The sequence below is a fragment of the Nomascus leucogenys genome, chromosome 7b (genome assembly GCF_006542625.1).
Source record: "Nomascus leucogenys isolate Asia chromosome 7b, Asia_NLE_v1, whole genome shotgun sequence".
NCBI classification, from domain to species: Eukaryota; Metazoa; Chordata; class Mammalia; order Primates; family Hylobatidae; genus Nomascus; species Nomascus leucogenys.
The window spans coordinates 64,494,740-64,518,281 of record NC_044387.1 but is presented as its reverse complement, the minus strand read 5'-3'; the positions used below and the strand labels follow the sequence as shown (position 1 = coordinate 64,518,281).

General features: G+C 35.5%; 1 protein-coding gene across 1 annotated transcript in view; it reads right to left on the bottom strand.

Moving 5' to 3' along the window:
- Positions 1-1,872: 1,872 nt before the first annotated feature.
- Positions 1,873-23,542, bottom strand: part of SMARCA5 (SWI/SNF related, matrix associated, actin dependent regulator of chromatin, subfamily a, member 5) — a 41,879-nt gene continuing 20,209 nt past the window's right edge. Inside the window, exons 10-24 of the mRNA XM_003257759.4 lie at positions 21,783-21,892; positions 20,066-20,292; positions 18,007-18,128; positions 17,780-17,932; positions 16,233-16,365; positions 13,065-13,213; positions 12,750-12,869; positions 11,875-11,985; positions 10,880-10,993; positions 10,415-10,537; positions 9,555-9,687; positions 8,961-9,079; positions 8,319-8,531; positions 6,117-6,224; positions 1,873-3,118 (exon numbers count right to left, since the gene is read on the bottom strand). Of these exons, the coding sequence (XP_003257807.1) occupies positions 3,053-3,118; positions 6,117-6,224; positions 8,319-8,531; positions 8,961-9,079; positions 9,555-9,687; positions 10,415-10,537; positions 10,880-10,993; positions 11,875-11,985; positions 12,750-12,869; positions 13,065-13,213; positions 16,233-16,365; positions 17,780-17,932; positions 18,007-18,128; positions 20,066-20,292; positions 21,783-21,892 (2,001 nt within the window). The 3' untranslated portion in view covers positions 1,873-3,052. The remainder of the gene's footprint in view (positions 3,119-6,116; positions 6,225-8,318; positions 8,532-8,960; positions 9,080-9,554; positions 9,688-10,414; positions 10,538-10,879; positions 10,994-11,874; positions 11,986-12,749; positions 12,870-13,064; positions 13,214-16,232; positions 16,366-17,779; positions 17,933-18,006; positions 18,129-20,065; positions 20,293-21,782; positions 21,893-23,542) is intronic.

The following is a 23,542-nucleotide window of genomic DNA, read 5'->3' as shown; positions in this document are numbered from 1 at the left end:
ATCCAGACTAGTTCAAACAATCGGCATATATTAAATACTCAAAGGGCAGACTGAGCAATCCTTATCTGAAATGCTTGGAATGAGAAGTGTTTTTAGCATTTTCCAGACTTTAGAATACTTGCATTATACTTATCAGTTCTGCATCCCTAACCCAAAAATCAGAAATGCCCCAATGAGCATTCAAATTTTGCAGCATTTCTTATTTTAGATTTTTTGATTAGGGATGCTCAACCTGTATCTATGCTTAAGATTTGCTTCTCTCAACTTTATGAAAAACTTAAAATGTAGGCCAGGTGTGGGGTAGGCTCACACCTGTGATCCCAGCACTTTGGAATGTAGGCTCACACATGTAATCCCAGCACTTTTGAGAGGTCGAGGCAAGAGGATCACCTGAAATCGGCGTTTGAGACCTGACTGGGCAACATAGCAAGGCCCTATCTCTACAAAAACTAAAAAAACTTAGCTGGGCATGGGGGTGCACATCTGTAGTCCTAGCTACTTGGGAAACTGAGGTGGGAGATCACTTGAGCCCTGAAGTTTGAGGTTGCAGTGAGCTGTGATCACATCACTGCACTCCAGCCTGGGTGACAGAGCAAGACCCTGTCTCTTAAAAAGTAGTCATAATTATACTTTATAATAGCCTCCAGCACTTTGTCAGATGTACAATTAAGCAATCTTTCATGCTTTGTTAAAAAAAAAAAAAGACATTTATTCAGTATCATGACCAGAATATTAAAACATTTAGCAATCAACAGCATGGGTACAAAACAAAACAAAAAAATCTACATTGAAACTCTGTGTTGGAATGCTTTACTTTCCACAGAACAGAAACTAACCTATTATACAATTAGTCACAAATACAGTCATCAAGTTCTGTGATCGTGGTGGCTTTGGTGGCAGCCATGGTGGTGGTGGTGGATATGGTGGCAGTGGGGATTGCTATAATAGATTTGGTAATGATGGAAGCAATTTTGGAGGTGGTAGAAGCTACAATGATTTTGGCAATGACAACAATCAGTCTTCAAATTTTGGACCCATGAAGGGAGGAAACTCTGGAGGCAGAAGCTCTGGCCCCTATGGTGGTAGAGGCCAATACTTTGCCAAACCACAATACCAAGGTGGCTATGGCAGTTCCAGTAGCAGTAGTAGCTGTGGCACTGACAGAAGATTTTAATTACTGCCAGGAAACAAAAGCTTAGCAGGAGAGGAAAGCCAGAGAAGTGACAGGGAACCGACAGGTTAAAACAGATGTGTGAACTCAGCCCAACACAGTGGTGGCAGGGCCTAGCTGGTTCATGCTTTTTTTCAAGTGAGTTTCCCTTCACACAGTTTCCATTTGAGTCCCTAAGCTCTCAGGGCTAGCACTATACTTGATTCATTTTGCATTTCCACTGTGTATCTCCCTTCCAGTTTCTCTTCCTCTTGAAAACATCACTTTTGTGACCTCCGTAAGTTTTCTTCAGCCTTACATTTTTTCAATTTCTTCCAAACTGAGGTCTTAACTCTTACAAATTCTTCTTCCTTTCATGAGAAAAGTAACCATTCCTCATGCATGTATTAGACCTTTAACTGTTAAGAATCTAACATAGTATTTAAAAAGTTAATTTTGAGGGAGCACTAAATAAATTCAAATTACTTTACAATTTGCCATAAATACTGCGTTTTGCTTGACATTAACAGCAGCAATTCCACATTTCAAGAAATTAAGCAGTATTAGTAATACTGCAGGTACCAGAATTTTTTTTTTAAATCTTCAATTACATGAGGGCAGATGAAAACAACTACTAATAGAAATTTAAGGGAAATGTGTCCTAAAGGAAAAAGTGAATAAAAATTGAGAAAAAAATTAAAGAAATGGAAAGAAAAGACCACTTTACGGATTATAAAAGTTATATTTATTCACGATGCTACATTTATTGCATTCCCTTAGAAAAATGGAGAACTGTTTATGTACCCAATCTGCACATATAAAATTTTATACAAATTATGTGTAGCACATAAAGGCCTCTGGTACAGCTAAAATCCTGACACTATAATTTGGGTATTCCCACTTTAGGGTCTCCAGTTTATCAAGTCTATCCATAGAAAACAGAAACTGGAATTATAGTCAGTCTTGCTAACACTTAGAAATTACTTTAAAATACAATAAAATTTTCATTTACCCTAAAACTCAAAATGGGAGGGGATATATTGTTACCAATTTCAATGTAACAGTATGACAAATTCACATCTCATTTTGGCTGGGCTTTCAAAATTAAAAAAATCACCTTAGTTCTGACATTATCTAAGTTGTGGCTGCTTCAGAAGGTCATATGACAAAATATTTACCAAATAATTAAAAATAATAATAATAATATTCCTTTTACAAAATGGTACAGTAATACCTTAAGGAACCAGAAAATACTAAATGTCTTTGGCTATACAACTAAAAGGCCATTCTTTCAAAAGAATAGGGCAAATTCATTTCAGAATCAACTAAAAAAAACAGAAAGCATAACAGAAATATGCATAGAATTTAAGTATACTTTGTCTTGCCTTCTTTTCCCATTCTACCCACATAAGCAAGAGAATGCAATTTATATCATCTTTCCAGATGAGACTCAATAGCACTACAAAGAAAATACCCAAATTTCTGCAAAGGCAAAGTGAATTAAAATAATTACACAACTAGGTGAAGACTGAAAGGGACAAATGTTATTTGCAATTTTCTTTTTAACTTGTTTTTAAGCCTTTCAAGTGTAGAAATCATAGCTAATAAACAAAAAGTCACAATCTTCACAAATGGAACTACAATAGAAAAATAAATCAAATGAAACACTCAGTAATAAATGAAGCCTATTTTATTACTTCAAGTGTTAATGATAAAAAAATTTCAGCACAGCTGTTGCATTTAAAAAAGTGAAACTACATACTATGTTTCTAGCTCAGTAAACAGATGAACCTGATGTCTTTAAATGACATAACAATTGAGCATTGTACAGTACATCTTATGAAGACCCGTAAATTAAAGAACTACTGGTTTAAAGTTAGTGATTATGAAACGAAAACATATTCATAATTTCAGCTTCTTTTTTCTTCCTCGACCATCAGGTGCTCCATCCATTTTACGTTTCTGTGTCTACAAACAGACAGAAGGATTACTTTTCACAAGACTAATATAAACATGAAATACAGCTGCAGACACATTATAACACTTTAGTAATAACAACTACTACAAAGTAATAGGTATGAGATTTTTCCCCCAGGCAATATAAATCTTTCAAAGCAAACTATAAAGCCTCAAAATAATCTTACCTACTTATTTTACTTACAGAATAAAAAATGTTAATGTTAATAATGACGTCATAAAACGAATGCACAATTAACAGTAGTAAATCAATATCAAATAAATGCAAGCTTCCCAAAAGAGTAGTCAGAAACACTTGAGTTTTTAAAAGGCAGTTACATAAGTACCAAATACTATCCAGAGATACTCATTTATTCATGACTTTATAAATTAATCATTTTTTATTAAATTAACTATTATTAAGTAACATTTTTTCCCTTAAAGTGCTTGTCTTCACGTTGCTAAAACATCACTGAAATAATCAAAGCTTAGAGACGAACAGTAAAAGTCATAATACCACTGCTTTTCCAATGTTTCTTAAATTATTCTAAAAGTATAACTTGTATTCCCAATGAGATGTGTACACACTTGGCATTTACGAGACATACTTTCCTGATTTTCATGAAGCCCCATATTAAGGACTACCATATCATCAAGACATATTTTTCCCACACAACCCAGTCAAGCTAAATTTGTACTTTTTGAGTATTTCAAGGAAGTCCTAGGTATAGCAATCAGACGAGAGAAAGAAATAAAGGACATGTAAATTGGAAACAAAGAAGTCAAATTGCCCTATTTGTAAATGACATAATCTTACATTTGGAAAAACCTAAAGACTCCATCAAAAAACTATTAGAACTCATAAACAAATTCAGTGACACTGCAGGATACAAAATCAACATACGACAAACAGTAGCATTTCTATGCCAACAGTGAAGAATGTGAAAAATAAAAAGTAATCCCATTTACAGTAATTACACGTGAAATAAAATACCCAGGAATTAATCAAAGAAGCGAAAGATCTCTGCGATACACTATAAAACACTGATGTAAGAAATTGAAGACACAAAAAAATAGATATTCCATGTTCATGGATTAGAAAATTCAATATTGTTAAAATGTCCATACTACCCAAAGCAATCCAGATTCAATGCAATCCTTATCAAAATACGCATGACATTCTTCACTGAAATAGAAAAAAAAAATACTAAAATTTATATGTACCCACAGAACACCCAGAAATAGCCAAAGTCACCCTAAGCAAAAAGAATAAAACTGGAAGAATCACATTACCTAACTTATAGTACAAAGCTATAGTAACCAAAACAGCATGGTGCTGGTATAGAAACAGATACATAGATAAGTGCAACAGTGGAAAAGAACAGAGAACCCAGAGATAAGTCCATATATCTACAGGGAACTCATTTTTGACAAAGGTACCAAGAACATACACTGGAGAAAGAACAGTCTTTTCAATAAATGGTGATGGGAAAACTGGATATCCATACACAGAAGAATGAAAACTTGACCCCATCCCTAACCATATACAAAAATCAAATCAAAATGTATTAAAGACTTAACTCTAAGTCCTCAAACTGTGAAACTACGAGAAAACATTGGGAAAACTCTCCAGAACACTGGACTGGGCAAAGATTTCTTGAATAATACCCCACAGGCAACCAAAGCAAAAATGGACAAATGGGATCACATTAAGTTAAAAAGCTTCTGCACAGCAAAGGAAACAACAAAGTGAAGAGACATCCCACATAATGGGAGAAAATATCTGCAAACTACCCATTTGTCAAAGGATTAATAACCAGAATATGTAAGAGCTCAAACAACTCTACTGAAAAAAATCCTAACAGTCCGATTTAAAAATGGGCAAAAGATCTGAACAGATGTTTCTCAAAGGAAGACACACAAATGGCAAACAAGCATATTAAAAGCTGTTCAATATCACTGATCATCAGAGAAATGCAAATCAAAACTACAATGAGATAACATCTCATCCCAGCTAAAATGGCTTTTATCCAAAAGTAAGGCAATAACGAATGCTGACAAGAATGTGGAGAAAAGGAAACCCTCATACACTTTTGGTGGGAACGCAAATTAGTACAATCACCGTGGAAACAGTTTGAAGGTTCCTCAAAAAACTACAGATAAGAGTTACCCTACTCCTAGGTTTACACCCAAAAGAAAGTCAGTTTATCAAAGAGCTATGTGCACTCCCATGTTTACTGCAGCACTATTCCCAGTAGCCATGATTTGGAGCAACCTAAGTGTCCATCAACAGATAAATGGATAAAGAAAACATGGTATGTACACACAATAGAATACTATTCAACCATAAGCAATGAGACCCTGTAATTTGCAACAACATGGATGGAACTGGAGTTTATTAAGTGAAATACGCCAGGCACAGAAAGACAAACTTGGCATGTTCTCACTTATTTGTGGGAGCTAAAAACTGCAATTAAACTCATGGAGACAGAGAGAAGGATGGATACCAGAGGCTGAGAAAGGTAGTGGGGGTGGGGGAAAGTGGGGCTGGCTAATGGATACAAATAAATACAAAGAGTGACTAAGATCTAGTATTTGATAGCACAACACAGTGATTACCGCGATAAATAATTTAATTATACATTTTAAAATAACTAAGAGTTAAATTGTTTGTAACAGGGATAAATGCTGGAGGTGATAAATACCCCATTTACCCTGATGTCCTTATTACTTATTGCATGCCTGTATCAAAATATCTCACGTAACCTATAAATACATATACTTACTCATAAAAACTAAAAATAAAAAACGTATACCACTACCTAAATTTGAAAGTGGAAGAATCTCAAATTATGAGCTTGGGTTCTCCCTTAAGGGGAAAAAAAAAAAAAGTAAAGGCAATGGGGGGGCGTGGACAACAGGGACTAACACATCAATGACAGCCAAGCAGTGTTAAATACTTAGGGGAAATTTACATAATCCACATATTTACATATTCATGAATACTTACTGAAGGCTTTGGTCCTCGTTTCTTTTTCTCAGCCTTCTCCTTTTCTTCTAGTTCCATGTTTTCTCTTTCAATCAAAGTAATTAAGGTATTACATCTCCTCTGGAGCTCCTAAATTATAAACAAACACGGTACATGCACTTTCCATCTACAAGTTTCATGATTTCAATTTTAAAACAAGGTATGTTTTAATAGGATAATATATAAAACCACTAATACATCCCTAATTAAAAAAAAACTGATTTTCATACACAATTCATGCTATGAAGATTAAAAGCAAGATATTTGTAAATAATGTTTTTACTCCAATCTTTAAAGCCAAACTACTGTGTATTCTTCAAAAATTCTTCCTTCACTTAGGAGTTAAAGCAGTAAAAATGAACATATGCAATACTGCTACTTAGTGTGTATGTCTGAGAACTACTGTGCTACTTATATCCAAAACTTAAAAAGATTAATAGTGCACATATGTGAGGGTCAAAAACAACAAGAACTTTAACAGGTGTGTATAATCTTTCCCTTCAAAGTATCACTAGAATTATGGTAGTCAATCAATCACATGGCACCTTTTCCAATTTTGGAAAACCAGCCATGGAAGTCTACGATGAGTTCTACCTCAACTCTCTCTGGCAAACTGGACATACAGCCTCCAGAAAAGATTTAAAGTATAACGTAGAAGTAGCAGATAACCCTGAAAGAAAGAGAAGTCCATTTGCATGGCTGCTGGTTAGCAGCTCCCTTTCTTATAGAGCAAAATTATTTTTTTCTTATAGTAAGTGATACTACTACACACACAACTACAGTAAAATAATTTTAAAATACTACTCTATAGAATACACCACACAAGGCTTAGAAATAGTATATAGATAGAAGAATACATTATCATTTTTTGTGCATCTTAACATGGAACATGTTAAGAAGTAACACAGTTTTAAATTATGGTACTGTACTAGTTAAATTAGCATGGCACTGTCTTGTTACAATCACTATAAAATTATTCTTTATTAACTCTATAAATTGTTCCCACTTAAGAAATAAGCTTTCAGCAACTGGATCTTTTCTCTAATTATAAATTTATACAGTATTTTATCTTCAAAGTAGCTTCATGTATTTAAGTTTACTACATTTCCCGAACTTGGGTATCACAAAACAGTGATGTCTAGTGAAAAAAAATTTTCAGTAGTCAAACATGAAAATACTGCTAACTATCCACTGTCTTACAAAGTGACATTTTACTTTAAATATACAGAGAAATCTTACTATAAACAAACACAAAGATGTTTCAACTTTGCTTATCCCGGAATATCCCAAACTTAAGACTACAGAACTTATTAGCATTATCCTCATCTGGCAGAAAACAAGCTGAAGCTCAAAGTTCAATGGTGGTGAAATAAGGAAGAAAAGGAGCAATCCAACAAAGCTAAACTTTTCTGAATTCAAATTTTAGGTTATTAGAAATGGGGCTATTTGGTCAGAAATGGTTAGTAAGATATTGGGAATAAAAACAAAACCTAGCACTAAATCAGTACAAAAATAGTGTTTCACTACAATAAGCCATCTTAAAATAATACAGACTCAGCATTCCGATGTGCAGATGCCTGAATGCAAGGGCCATTTTTCTTTATAGAAATATGTTCATTTGAAAAACCAAAAAGTCGCCAGGCGCAGTGGCTCACGCCGGTAATCCCAGCACTTTGGGAGGCCGAGGCGGGCGGATCACGAGGTCAGGAGATCGAAACCATCCTAACACGGTGAAACCCCGTCTCTACTAAAAATACAAAAAATTAGCCGGGCGCAGTAGCGGGCACCTGCAGTCCCAGCTACTATGGAGGCTGAGGCAGGAGAATGGCATGAACCCGGGAGGCAGAGCTTGCAGTGAGCCGAGATCACGCCGCTGCAAAAAAAAAAAAAAAAAAAAAAAGGAAAAACCAAAAAGTTGTAACACTCAGAAGTTGAAACTGATACTTCCTCCCACTTAGAACTTGAAAAGCTAGTCTTATCATATAGTGATGTTTAAAGGCCTAAGATACTAAGGGATAGGACCAATAAACTTATAAGTTATCTCTGGTATTAGGTTTTGTGATACTAACAATATTGTAACAAAAGTCTACTTCATACATTTTTTTAAGGTCACCTTAAAGAATACCAAAGATGACACTTACTCTGAACTCTGCTACATTACACAAAAAAGCCCTGAGCACTCACCATTGCAGTTCTGGACTTAAGAAACCAGTCAAATCTGAACTGAGGAGAGTTGCGAATACACTGTCGCAATTCATCATAAACATTTTCTTTGTCAAATCCAAGTTTGTGAAGCATACAAATCAGAAAACGATCTTCTTCTTCAGTATAGTTTTTTCCTTTGTTAGTACCATATGATATTCTCAGCTGATGAAAAGGTGCTTTGTACCGTCCAATCTATGAAAGTCAGATTTTATATTATATAAAATACAAATCCTATATAATCTGTTTTCAAACTCAGCTTTAGTATAATTAGCTAAAATGTTGCATTTCAAATCAGAATTTTCTATCTAGAGCACCTCAATTGCTTTATATAATCTTTGTCCTAAAACACCTTTATAGTCTTTATTATTATAAAGAGAAATACAGACTAAGACTTTCTGATTCTACTTAGTAAAAAGCTAATCTTAGTGTCTTTGACTCAGATCTATCAGTCTACTGTATAGGTAAATTCTGCTGACAATACCATGCCATGTTTGAATGCTACTCTGAAGAAATTTTAAATGGTAAACCCTTACTTCTTTTCCTTTTATAAAAAGTCACTCTCTCATACTCACAGCTAGGAGTTATTTTATTAACTACCTAACTTATTAACAAGCAAATTACCTTTGTGTCAAGTGCTTTCTTAATGCTTATTCTTCTTTGAATTCTCGCCTCTCCCCTTTCAATCTGAGCCATAATCTTCTCTATGTCCTGGAGCTCGTTGCACCTTTCCCAGAACACAGCTGTAAAAGTTGGACAAAGTAAACAAATCATTTATATTTTTATTTCTTTAATGTAAAAAAAAGGGATCAACTGGATTATTTATCTTCTAATTCTTAAATGTCTGCTATTCTAAGCAGACTCACCACAGCATACCCTCACATACTAACCTAATGATACAACTGACTTGAGGAAACACAACACATAATACTTGAAATTATGGAGAGAAATTAAGATTAAAATGCAAGGGCAATTATCCAGTGACTTATTCTGATTTTCTTTGCTGTGGCTACAGTTAGCTAGGGTTAAAAAATTTTTAAAAAGGAAACCATTATGCCATTTCTGGGAACGGGACATTTTCTAATTTGTAAAAACTAATGAAGAAGGTACTAACTACACTGTGACAAAATTAGCTAATCACAACATAATTCAGAATAGGAAGACAAGAACCTTCCAACAGCTCTTACTAAACTCCAACAGCCTGGTTAAAAGAATTACCTGAATATTCAATGACTTCTTCTGGAGTTTTGCCTTCTACTTCTCTTGCTATATTTTCAATATCATCACGACCCCACTTCTCATTAGCTTTGATAAACTGGTTAAAATCTCTCTTGTTCCAATTGGTAAATCCCTTCACAGAACAGAAACAAAATATTTAATCACAGCACATTAAACTCAGAAAACATGCTATTAGCAAACCTTCTAAATATTACAAAAACAAATTTTCAATTGCTGCTAGTTTATTTATTAAGTTCTTTTAGAGTGGTAACTTTTCATGTACGTAAATGTACACTTTTGACAACACATTATATATTGCTCAAATACCCAAGCAATTAAATATGAGTGGGTGAGAGCAAGGAACACTGTATGAAAAGGTGACAGTTTCACTGAGCTTTGAAGGATTACTAGCAGTTGGCCAGAAAGAGTGAATAACATAAAGGGCAAAAATATGAGCAAGTAGAAAAATGGAAGGAAAATAAAGCTTAAAGGTAAGTCAAAGGCCAGATTCTGAAAGACCTTGATGAATACCAAAGGATGATTAAAAAATACCAAGCCAAGATTTATAGTTGAAAATGGTGACTGGGTAGCAATGTGGAAAATTCATAGGAAAGACGGGAACATTCAAAGTAAGGTGATGAAAAGGATACCCACTCTACCAAGCCAGAGTAATAAAATCTGTAGTCTTCTCAACTAGTGACAATCAGAGGGAGCATTTATCCACATGCCCATGCTTTATTGTCTCCAATTATTCCATCTTTAAAAGCAGAAACCTGTATTTATTTTTATGCCCCAACATAACCTAACACAGTCCTTTACAACAAACTGTTACTACAGTTTGTACTGATTAAAGACTATACCTGTGTTAGAAGCTTCTCTTTTTCCTCTAACTCTTCATCATTAAGGGATTCAGCTTCATCAATCTTAAGCTGTTCTTCTTTTTGTGCCTGTGCTGCATTAGGCAACTCAGGATTTCGAGGTACCTAAAAGATATTTTTCTATGCCATCAAATCAGTAAATTTTAAAGAGCATGTGATGAACCAACTAACTGACATTTCACAAGTTTCGATTCAACCAGGAAAGAAAATACACTGATACATTGCATTTATTACGTTAAAAACAAACTAGATTGGTCATGAAGTCTTATTTTTTCTTGTTAAAAAAAAAAAAAACCCAAGTTTATGTATTTCATATATATAACTAGACTAGGCTAAAGCAGTATTCTTTCACACTAGGTCCAAATTAGATAAATATTTATAACTAATGTTTATACCTTCCATAATTTCTGGATAGGAATGAACAGAAAGGCAGATAATTTCAATTACCTTGTACCCAATAGTTTTTCTGTAAAACAGAATTTCTTTTTCCAGTAATTCAAATAAACGTGGAGGAAAGAACTGGAAATCCTGAACGTTGGGTTGTTTTGGAGGTCGAGGAGCCTAAAGAAAAACAAAAATAAGTGTTATCCATAAAAAAAGAAATTTTGTTTTAAATGTACCCTTAGTCCTCACTTCATAAACCACGACAGCCAATTCTGCAAGCAACTGAATGCATCTTTCAATAAAACTGAATTTATATCTCAATTTTAAATGCACAGATTCAAAATTAATTTTTAAAAAATGTTAACTAAAGACAGAAGGGAGTACACTCTAAAGAAATGCAAAATGGGCCGGGCACGGTGGCTCACGCTTGTAATCCCAGCACTTTGGGAGGCCGAGGCAGGGGGATCACGAGGTCAGGAGATCAAGACCACAGTGAAACCCCGTCTCTACTAAAAATACAAAAAATTAGCCGGGCGTGGTGGCGGGCGCCTGTAGTCCCAGCTACTCGGAGACGCTGAGGCAGGAGAATGGCGTGAACCCGGGAGGCGGAGCTTGCAGTGAGCCGAGATTGCACCACTGCACTCCAGCCTGGGCGACAGAGCAAGACTCTGTCTCAAAAAAAAAAAAAAAGAAATGCAAAATGTAGGCCAGAGGCAGTGGCTCACGCCTGTAATCCCAACACTTTGGGAGGCCAAGGCGGGCGGATCACGAGGCCAAGAGATCAAGACACCATCCTGGCCAACATGGTGAAACCCCATCGCTACTAAAATTACAGGGGTGGTGGCGGGTGCCTGTAGTCCCAGCTACTCGGGAGGCTGAGGCAGGAGGTTGCAGTGAGCTGAGATCGCACCACTGAACTCCTGGTAACACAGCGAGACTCTGTCTCAAAAAAAAAGAAGAAACACAAAATGTAATTATCAATCTTTTTGCAAGAATATAAGAAAAAAATTACATTTTCAAAATTTTTAGATATTTTTATGCTGTGTCAGTCAACTCACCTTGGGTGCTTTAGGTTCACTAACACGAAGAGCTTCCCTGAAATATGCATCAACGGCATAGTTGGCTTTTCTTTCTCGTTTAGGTGGTTCAATCCACTCTGTGAATGCAATCTAGCAAGTGGGAAACAAGTCAAATCACCGACTTTTATTACACACAGTAACAAATCATCATCAAGAAGGATGTTTGTAAATAGAAAGATATTCACAAAATCCTAGGCTATAAGCTCTATGAGGGTGGAGACTATGATACTTTGCTCAATATTATGTATATAATTAACACAAGACAGTGTCTAGTCAACAGTGTAAGCATTCAGTATTTCTTGCTTAAAGGAACAACTGTTAAATGAGGGAGAAACGCTACAGAATGTTTGGTATAAATCTAAACTAGGAGAAAAGTGTAGACACATAATTAGCCTACAAAAAATTCTGAAGATATAGACCTAAATGTTAACAAGAAAAACACTGGGTACAATTATTTTTTTCTTCTAATCTATGGGTATTTTTCAATTTATCTCTATATTACCAAGTATTACTTATGAAGTTAAGAAATTTTTCCCTTTATTACCAGCCAATTCTGCTGTTTAAAATAAAACGAATCAGATTACCATCCCAAATTACTATTCATCCCATACAAGAATACATTTCACTGTAAACATATACCACAAACTTCATTACAAAAACTTTAAAAATATTTCAGAGCTTACCAACTGAAAAACTGGCATTAAATTTTACATAATGATGAAAATATTCAGATGTGAATAGGCAAAAATGACTACTGTTTTAAGCAAAATTACAAAACATTACAGTAACACTTAAAATTCCAAGTTTCCAGTAAAATAAAGCTTTCATGTAACCCAAACCTATTTCTAAATTACCTTTTGTTTTTCTCTATAGTCTTCTCCTTCAAAGTTATAAACACTTGACTCTGTATCCATTGTAAAGTTTCTAAGTGAGCTTTCGCCCATCTTGGAGAGCTTTTCATTCATCTCTGCAGTCTAGAGAACAAAACAATCAACTTCTTAGATTCACAACAAAGAAAGCATGAAAACTGCAGTCAAAATAAATTAACTTCACATACACAAAAGCTTCTTTTTAAGGAAATAAAATTATTTATCATCAATGTAACAGATATTTCCTGTTTCTGGTCTAAAACATTCTATATTAAAAGCATTATTTAATCTACATCTCACCTTCTTTGCACCTCTTTCCAAAATACCATCGATATCTTCATCAGTGATCTCACTTTCCTTTGAAGCAAACACATGTGTTGCTCCATGTCTAATCATTTGAAGCATTTCATCTTTCCCAATTTTGTTCAGATTCTGATCCACAAGCCTCCCTGAAAAAAGATTGTGTTGTATAATGTTAATTGAACAGACTTTATTTTACTGGAAACTTGAAACTTTAAATGTAAGGTTTAATGCTTTATAATTTTTTCTCAAATGTCAATCATTTCTGTTTACTGTTTATTCACATCTGATAATTTTCATTTTTGCACTAAATTTAATGCCAAATTTTCAGTTGGTAAGATACAAAACATTCCTAAAGCTTATGTATTATATAATGAACCCTGCTGTATGCTGTGTCAACGAAATATAATCTTTTGTGAAAGCTGCATATGAGAAATTTTCAAAAACCTACAAGTTTCAACAGATGGAAGCATTATATACACAAGTTTCTGACGAGCAGAAAAGTGTTATTACTAATACTCCCCAAATCAGCTTTTTCTCCTTAGAAAAGTAAAGTAAAAAATTCTTCACATAGGCCAAACTTTACACAGAACTGAAATATGTAACATCAGTTTCTTTTTAAAGAAAACTTCTAGAAGAACTGAAACTCCTAAAAACTTATTTTATTCGTTTATTTTTTTGAGACAGAGTCTTGCTCTGTTGCTTAGGCTGGAGTGCAATGACAGGACCATAGTCACTGCAGCCTTCAACTCCCTGCTCAAGCCATTCTCCTGTCTCAGCTTCCCAAGTAGCTAGGACTAAAGGCATGCACTACCACACCTGGTGAGAAAATGTATCTGATCATCGAAGAAACTCACCATTAATAAATTAACAAAGATTTTCAGTTGGCAGGAATTTGGAAAACCTTGTAATTAGTGTTTTCAAAAATACAGGTATAAAAAAACAAACAAAAACCCAGAAAGACTTGTTTTCACCCTCCTCAAGGGTCACTCACATACACCTAAACAAAGCTTTGATTTTTATATGTCAACCAACTTGTAAGTAAGTGGAAAAAGATCCAAGTTTTCAACAACTTCTTTAAATACTTGTATCATGGTTTGGGACCCATAATAGAATATACAACCAAACATCCATGACTTTGAAAGTGAGGAGATATCCACAAAGCATGTTCTTTGGATTGGATGCTACCACTGCTACCAAAATGTTCTTATGCTTATACAAACTACTTCCAAGTTGGGAAGGAAGGGAACCTTCAGATGTAAAGTGCTTGTGTACTCTCGTTTTTAATTATGTCCCTCAAATAAAAAACAGTAACACAAAGGTATGCACTTAAGGCTTGCTGTTTGACTAACATGTCTACAAATGGCACAAGAAAGCTATTAGCCTGAAGGTTTGCTCCAAAAATTGCCACAGTAAATATGAAGTAAAAAACCTCAAGATTTCTAAATTAATTATGAATCAATCAATTAAGGTTTTTTTAATCTTTAAAAAAAGTGTTTCGGATGGGTGCGGTGGCTCACACCTGTAATCCAGCACTTTGGGAGGCTGAGGTGGGTGGATCACCTGAGGTCAGGAGTTCGAGACCAGCCTGGCCAACAAAGTGAAACCTCGTCTCTACTAAAAACACAAAAAAATTAGCCAGGTGTGGTGGCGGGCATCTGTAAACTCAGCTACTCAGGAGGCTGAGGCAGGAGAATTGCTTGAACCCAGGAAGCGGAGGTTGCAGTGAGCCGAGATCGTGCCATTGCACTCTAGCCTGAGTAACAAGAGCAAAACTCCATCTCAAAAAAAAAAAAAAAAAAAGTGTTTCATGGATGAAAATAACTGAGAACAAGAAACACATGGCAGGTCTATTTCAAAACACATGGATGTGTGAAGAAAAATAAAACATTAGCCATTATATCACCCACGAGATAACCTCATGGGTTGGCAGCCTCAAGAAGTCCCCAGAGACTTTCCTAATTAAACACTTAAGAGTTAACAAAGTTCTTGATCCCCTTTGAGTCACTTCCCAGCTGTATGTACAATGAACAAGTAATTTAACCTCTCAAAAGCCTTTACTTCTGATGCTAACATCTCAAGTTGGCATGAAGACTAAAGGAGAAAATGAAATGTTAAGTATACAGCACACTGCCTGGCACAAAATAAACACTTTATTAACGGAAACGATTTGTAAAAATAAGCAATAATTTATTGTCTTCAGGTATGCAGACATATGGCTAACACTATGAATAGCATTAGGGATACCAAAGACATGTAAAATACTCTCTTACATGGAAACCAGACACTGACAAAATCAAGATACCTACATAATCAGTAAACAATGTAACAGTATGCCTTTCAGCTTTATAGACAGATAGTAAATATATGCTCACAATGCAGTTACAAAGGAAACCAATGTACACTTGAAGTTATTAAGTTTCCCACCCCTTTTCTTGAATTTTATATTTCCCATCATCAGCTTTATAGCAGGCTTCATGAAAACATAAATTATGTCATCCTTAAAAGCTGATCTGGAATGAGAACTTAAGTTTCCTTCAATTGATCCAAAATAAAATCCCACTCTCACCCCCTACTCCTACTTATACCCTTGTTTACTTCATCTCTCTCTCCCAACTAAATTGTAAATTCTTTGAAAGTAAGAATACTTATATGTTCCATTTACCACTGAATTCTCAGCACCAAGAACAGTGCCTAGCATCTGGTGGGTACTCAAAAAGTTGCAGACAAGAAAAAAGAATAAAATCAGGCTCTTTGATTTTTATTTCTTCAGTTTTCCCCACAGTAATCAAGAGTAGTTAGTACATATAAATTATTAACCACCACACTGAATGTCAGATATTTTATATACATTATCCCCTTTAATTCTTTAAAATCCTTAAGTGTAGTTATTTTTATCCCCACTTAACAGATGAGGAAATGGGTTCATGTAACGAGAGAGAACTGCTAACTGGCAGAGTCATTATTCAAACCTCAACTGTCCTGAGCCCAAATCCATCTTTTTAACGACAAAACTCAAGTTTACTGTATTTGCAATACAAGTCATCTCTACTGGCTGCAAGCTTGACTCAATGGATGCTTAGTAACAAGAATCTTCTAAGATGATTTTCAAACAAAAACAGGTTGTGTCAATCCAACTTGGTAAAGTTTTAAAGTTCCATGGCTTACCTTGTTGAATGACTATTGAATCCAGTCTGAGTTTCATCTCAGCACGCTCTACTATTCTTTCTTCTACAGTGTTATCAGTTATAAAGCGGAACACTCTGACTGTCTTGGTCTGCCCAATTCTATGTGCTCGATCCTAAATAAATTACCATGTTATTTTGAATTTAATTTAAAAGTCACATAAATAACAATGAAATGGGTACGCTAAGAAAAAAAATTAAAATATTCTGAAGTACAAAACTTCTTAAAATTTGTAATAACACTGAATCTGTAAGGAATCAGATGAATTCTGCTAGGTTACACTGAGATAAAACACATAATGTCTCCAAACAATATACAAAATTATAGTTTTTACGTCTGATGAGAAAAGATTTTAAGTCTTTTTTCCTAGGTGTAAATTCAAAATGTTTTTCTATCTAAATCAAACCCAAATTGTCACTGCTATCAGGCAAAGTGACATGAAACAACTTAGCCAACATAAAAATTCTAATCTTTAAATATTACCCAATTAACTACATACAAGTAGTCAAACTAATTTGAATATGAATTTGTTTCACTTTTGCTAACTACATTCCTAAAAAACTCCCTTATTTCTAATAATTGGTCAATTTTCCCCAGTCACCCTTAGTAAGAGTACAAGATGAAAGTGACTAATGGGCTGGATGCAGTAGCTCACTCCTGTAATCCCCGCACTTTCGGAGGCCGAGGTGGGTGGATCACCTGAAGGTGAGGAGTTTGAGACCAGCCTGACCAACATGGTGAAACCCCATCTCTACTAAAAATACAAAATTAGCTAGGCGTGGTGGCGCACACCTGTAATCCCAGCTACTCAGGAGGCTGAGGCAGGAGAATCACTTCAACCTGGGAGGCAAAGGTCACAGTGAGCCAAGACTGCACCATTGCACTCCAGCCTGAGCAGTAAGAGCGAAACTCCATCTCAAAAAAAAAAAAAAAAAGTGACTAATGACAGAGATTAAAATTGGATTTATGGTCACCAATATCATGGGTCAGGCCAATCTGCAGTATCAATTCTCTGAATCTAAAAATAATCTTCCTGATCTGACCAGGTACTCTCACACAGGTGTTCTTTTAAATAACTAAGGTGGAAGACAGGCTAGTTGCTCATCAAACCCAATTCTCTTTGGTCCTGTGATACAACTATACTATAATTTACCAATTCCCTTGCAGTCAGTTATGCTACATGATTTGAGTTCTGTCCAATTGTTTGATCAAGGGGGTGGAGAGACAAGCAGGCTCTTTCAAGGTCTGACCCATAAAAAATTTCCTGAGAAATCCCCAACTCTATCCTTTCCCCCTTCTGCCAATTGGATGCAGTATAGCAGAGGACTCCAGGGTCCTAAGATATGGCAGATCCCTGAGATGGAAATACCCTTATTTAGATGGAAGATCACCTCAATATACTCTCACTGAACCACTAGACTGGAGAAAAATAAAATCCTACTGGGTTAAGTCACTGATATTTGTAGAATTATCTTGCCCTAACTAACGCATCTACTAAGCACAGAATATATTTATTTGTTATCTCTTACCATAGCCTGAAGATCTACTTGGGGATTCCAGTCAGAATCATACAAAATTACTACATCAGCGGTCGCAAGATTGATGCCAAGACCACCAGCACGCGTGCTTAACATGAAAACAAACTTTGTGCTGTTTGGTTCATTGTATGCATTGATGGAGTCCTATGGATAAAACAAAATGATTGTCAAAAAGTTTATCTGATTCTTTTTTATCTCCCTCCCCATATTTTACTCACTTGTCTCTCATCATGGGGCGTCTGACCATCCAACCTGCAGTACTCATAATTTCTCCACATGCAATAATCTTCCAAAATGTCCAATACCCTTGTCATTTGACTGAAAATTAGTACTCGTGAACCTGTTGGGGAATATAATAATCTATTATCAGTGGCTTCAAAAGTCGAAAAATTTAAGGGTAACCAAAACTAAGACTAACCAATTATCCTTAATTCGAAAGTTACCTACTTGGTTACAAGGGGGGAAAAAAATCTACACATTATTATCCAAGTCAGTCATTTCCCACTTTTTTCTCACCATGGCACAAATAAAAAAGGGTAACATTTGTACAGAAAAGCATATTTGCCTCTGGTCTCGAAGGCTTTGCCATCCCAAAGGGTAAGATAATCATTATCTTGTTGCAACATATATGTTTAAAAATAACCTTCCACTACTTCACAACAACTCTTCAATGCATATGACTCCCCAAACCTCCAACACACACCTAATACTCCTGGTCTCAGCCTGGTTCTGAAGACCCATTCCAGATCAAAGGACCATAATAGGTGCCTCATATATCTACAGTGACTATCCTTCACTTACCACTTACCTGACATGATTCAAATTATCTGACTGCCTTCCACTTCTTTAGGCAGCTACATAATACCTTCAGTAGAATATATCAAGACAAAGGATCATTTTGAAAAGTAATGATTATGAAGTGATCCTGTCCTAGAAGAGGAGGCTGACAATCTGCTGTTGTCACACGTTCCTGCACCTCAAATGCATAAGAATTTTTTTTTTTTTTTTTGAGACGAGTCTTGCTCTGACACCCAGGCTAGAGTGCAGCGGCGCCATCTCAGTTCACTGCAACCTCTGCCTCCGAGGTTCAACTGATTCTTCTGCCTCAGCCTTCCAAATAACTGGGACTACAGGTGCATGCCACCACGCCTGGCTAATTTTTTTTTGTATTTTTGGTAGAGACAGGGTTTCACCATGTTGGCCAGGCTGGTCTCAAACTCCTGACCTTAGGTGATCTGCCCACCTCAGCCTTCCAGAAAGTGCTGAGACATGAGATATTTAATAATCTCCATTTTCCCTGCAGAGTTTAATATACCTTTCATTAATATCTGAGTATTCCCACCAAGTTCCTGCCACTCCTCCCCACCAATTTAATTCCTTTAATTACTTTGCTTTCAAGGAAAGCATTTTTTAAAAACCTATCTCTACAAAAAGGTATAAAAAGGAAAAAGTAAACCCATTCACTGACAACTCTTACAATATGCTTTTGATAGTATCATAGAGGAGATTCATCTACAGGTCCAACTGTCATTCTTATTAAAATATAGAGAGAAACACAAACTTGAATCTGTACACTTAATACTATTGCAGTGATATTTCGTATCTTTAAGAGATATATAATAATTTATGAAAGGCTATAGTGTCTGGCGTTTGCTTCGAATAATCTGGGAGGAGGAAGGGTATAGCAGACTAAAAACGTTTTTATTAGTTAAAATTGGAAGCTGGCTTCTAAGTTCTTTCTACATTCGTGTAATTTAAATATACCCAAACACACATCACAGACATACCCATTTTCATATAAAAAGTCAGCATACTACAAATAAAAATGTTTCAGGTCCATGTACATGGTACCTTATTAAATTAAAACTCCACATAAATAATTAAAAAACAATATCATGAACACACCACCAATTAAAAAACAATATCATGAACACACCACCACTGTCTAACAATGGATCTGGTAACCATGTGTGGGAGGGAGGTGCATTCTTCACATTTTATGACAGAAAGCTATAATTTCTAGGAAAGTATATATAAAGTATGAACTCTTCCCAAAATCAAGGGAGTACGGTTGCTCTAACTATTGCTTACCTTCTAAGAGACTTAAGGCCTAAAATCAGGAGTGGGGTCAGAACTCAGATAATGAATAGGTTTTTTTAATGTTCTACACTTCAACTTTGGAAAGCATCAGAGCAGTCATTTCAAAGTATGGTGCTCCTTTGTTTTAACATGAGCATTTTAAAACAGTTTTGATAATCTGATACGGCTAACAGATACCTTGTTCTTTTAACTTAGGGAGCAGCTTGTCTAAAACCACCATTTTGCCACTGTTGGTTACTAGATGCATATCTGTTGTATAAGGTGGACCAGGTTCTGCTCCATCAAAGAGATATGGATGATTACAACATTTTCTCAACTGCATTAGGATGTTCAATAACCTCATTTTGTCCATCTTGCCTGCTGAGTTGAGTATATCTATATCCTTCATTAATATCCGAGTATACCTATTCAAAGAAGAAAAATATTTTTAGAGCTCAAATGTTCCTTGATCAATCCCTGACACTTTACATACTTAATCCCCTTCCCCACATGAACCCCCAAATATCTATAAGAAACTACTCATCAACTCCTAGGTATGGTTAGGAATTTAACATCTGTAACCTCTTTCTTTTTGCTTCCATTTTTCTTTACTGTCCATAGCATTATAATGTTCATACTTACGCCTTGGGCCTTGAGGATATTATTTTAAAAGCACAAAAAGAGTTCCCTTGGGTAGAATTAAAGCAGTAAGACATAATATTTTTAAGTAATAAAGCAAAACTTAAAAAAATGTAAGTTTTAAACATAATTTTAGTTTGTAGTTTTTTGCAACAGGAAGTGCCACTATTCAATTACTACATACCCCGTAGCTAGTGTAGCATTTAGGTAAGAACCCTAACATCTGAGAAGACAGGAAGAATAATGAAACAGTAAGGCATGATGATGAGAATAATATGAATACAACGTTACTTAAACATATGTATAAATACACAGGGGGAGGGAGGTATGTCTGTGAGGCAAGTCTGTGAAGCTACAGCCATAAGCTAAGGCCAGATTATAAAAAGCCTTGAATGTATACTAAGAATTTAGACATTGTTATGAAAGAATGAGTAATTTGTCTAAGCATCAAAGTTTTAGAGCCTTGGATCCTTTGAACAAAATAAGTAGCCTAGGCAATCTATGCTTAAACAAGGCAGACCTTTCCATCTCAATTCTGATATAAAGTTCGCTCAAATGTTTTACTAAAAAAGATTTGTCTTCCCTTAGCATTGACTCATCTTAGTTCTGTTTTAGAGCCATCCAAGGTAACCCTAATATCTGCTACCCTTTCAAAAGTTTTGAGGACATTTAGGACCAACCACCTTCTACAGATAACCTCTTACCCAGATAACATGCCCAGCTCTCTATATGATTTTAAGTCCTTTAACCAAACAACTCTGGCCTCTTGCAAATACTTATCAAAATTTAAGTATGCAGTTAAATACACATGAAATATGATGAGACCAGTAAAGGGTAGCTATATTTATTTCCTCTCCTTTGAACACTACACTTACATTAAATTAAGGCTAACAGTATCTTTTTCTGCAGCTACTTTACACTGACCCAGTATTTATGAACTACTAAGTGAACCGTGTATCTCCCACACTGTGCTATCACAGTTTCCTTTTTAAAAATTCCAAGTAGATGGTTTCATATGAACCCCGTTTAATTAAATCCCAATTTTAATTTTGGATTCATTGAGCCTTCCATCCCGATTCTGTCATCTAATAGGTCCAAAACTTTCTATAACGAACTTAATGAGCAAGCCCTATACTACATGACAAGAAAACTCTTTTCAGGTTGAGTTCAATCCAGCAAACTGGAATTCCATGAAGACACAAATTAGGAAAACAAAATACAAATGAAATTTAGGGAAGAATCAATAGTGCTATCAAGTACATCTGAGAACACATACCATTCCCTTTGCATTTTGCTGAGGCCCACATAGATTTTTACTTCCTTCTTTGGAGGCAAACTCTTTTCAACATCAGCCTTAATTCGACGAAGGAGGAATGGACGCAAAACCTTAAAAAGGACAAAAATAAATAGGTAATACCAATATTACACATAAGGTCATATTTCAGCATCTTAGAATTGTATATAAAATATATGAAAAAGAAATTTCTCTGCGTATCAAGTGATTTCTTAGGATTTCTCCCTGCAAATACAGTCATATCTCAGTATCTGTGGGAGACTAGTTCCTGTCCCCTTCCCTGTGAATACCAAAATCCACAAATGCTCAAGTCCATTATATAAAATGTACTATTCGCATATAACCTACAAACATCCTCCCATATACTTTAAATCATCTCTAGATTACTTACAATAATAGTTGATGGAATGTAAATGCTATGTGAATAGTTGTTACACTATACCGTTTAGGGAATAATGACAAGGAAAAGGTCGGTATATTTAACACAGATGGAACCATCCATTTTATTTTTATTTTTGGGGGCAAATATTTCCAATCCATAGTTGATTGAATCTATGGATGTGGAACCTATGGATATGAAGGGCTAAGTGTATATAATTTATTACTACTGGGTTCCTGAAGGGTAGTAATACAAGGCCATTACTTATTCAATAAAGGCGTACCTCAGAGATATTGTAGGCTCAGTTCCAGACTACCTCAATAAAGCAAGTCACATTTCCCAGTGCATCTAAGAGTTACATTTACACTATTAAGTGTGCAATAGCATTATGTCTAAAAAAAAACAACGTACACATCTTAATTTAAAAATACATTACTGCTTTAAAAATGTGATACATTATTTAAAGCAATACATTATTGCTTTAAAAACAGAGTAAACACATGCCATTGGGAAAATGGTGTTTATCGATAGACTTCCTTGACACAGTGTTGCCACAAACCATCTATTTGTTTTGCAAAATAAATTTTTCTTAAAAATGCAGTATCTGTGAAGCACTGCAAAGCATAATGAGATGTGCCTGTATATGTGAGTATATACTTGTTATACTACCATAAAATACTAAAAACAATAGTAAATTTTTAAAATGATATTTTCAATGATTTGCTGCCTTTCGGGTCTAAAACTAGTTACTTGCATGCAGACTAACATTGCTTAAGAATGGGCAAGGGTCGGGAGGCCAAGGCGGGTGGATCACGAGGTCAGGAGATCGAGGCCATCCTGGCTAACACGGTGAAACCCTGTCTCTATTAAAAATACAAAAAATTAGCCAGGTAAGGTGCCAGGTGCCTGTAGTCCCAGCTACTCGGGAGGCTGAGACAGGAGAATGGCGTGAACCTGGGAGGCGAAGCTTGCAGTGAGCCGAGATCGCGCCACTGCACTCCATCCCGGGCGACAGAGCGAGACTCCATCTCAAAAAAAAAAAGAATGGACAAGGGTCTCATTAAGATCTCTTTATGGTTAGTCTTTAAACTTACTGTCCTAACTTACGGAAAGAATATAAAAGTACACACTTCAATAAATCATGAGGGTATACAGTTCTAGAAATTTTATTCAAGTACTGTAAAAGTACCCATGTTATTACCTAAACAGAATACTCTAGACATCATTTTTGTGTCCCTTCCAATCACTATCCCCTCTTTTCCTTCCCAAGGGTAAGCAATATTCTTATTTTGAGACACCATAAATTAATTTTGCATATCATTTTTAACTTTATATACATGGAATCACTCAATATGCACTCATT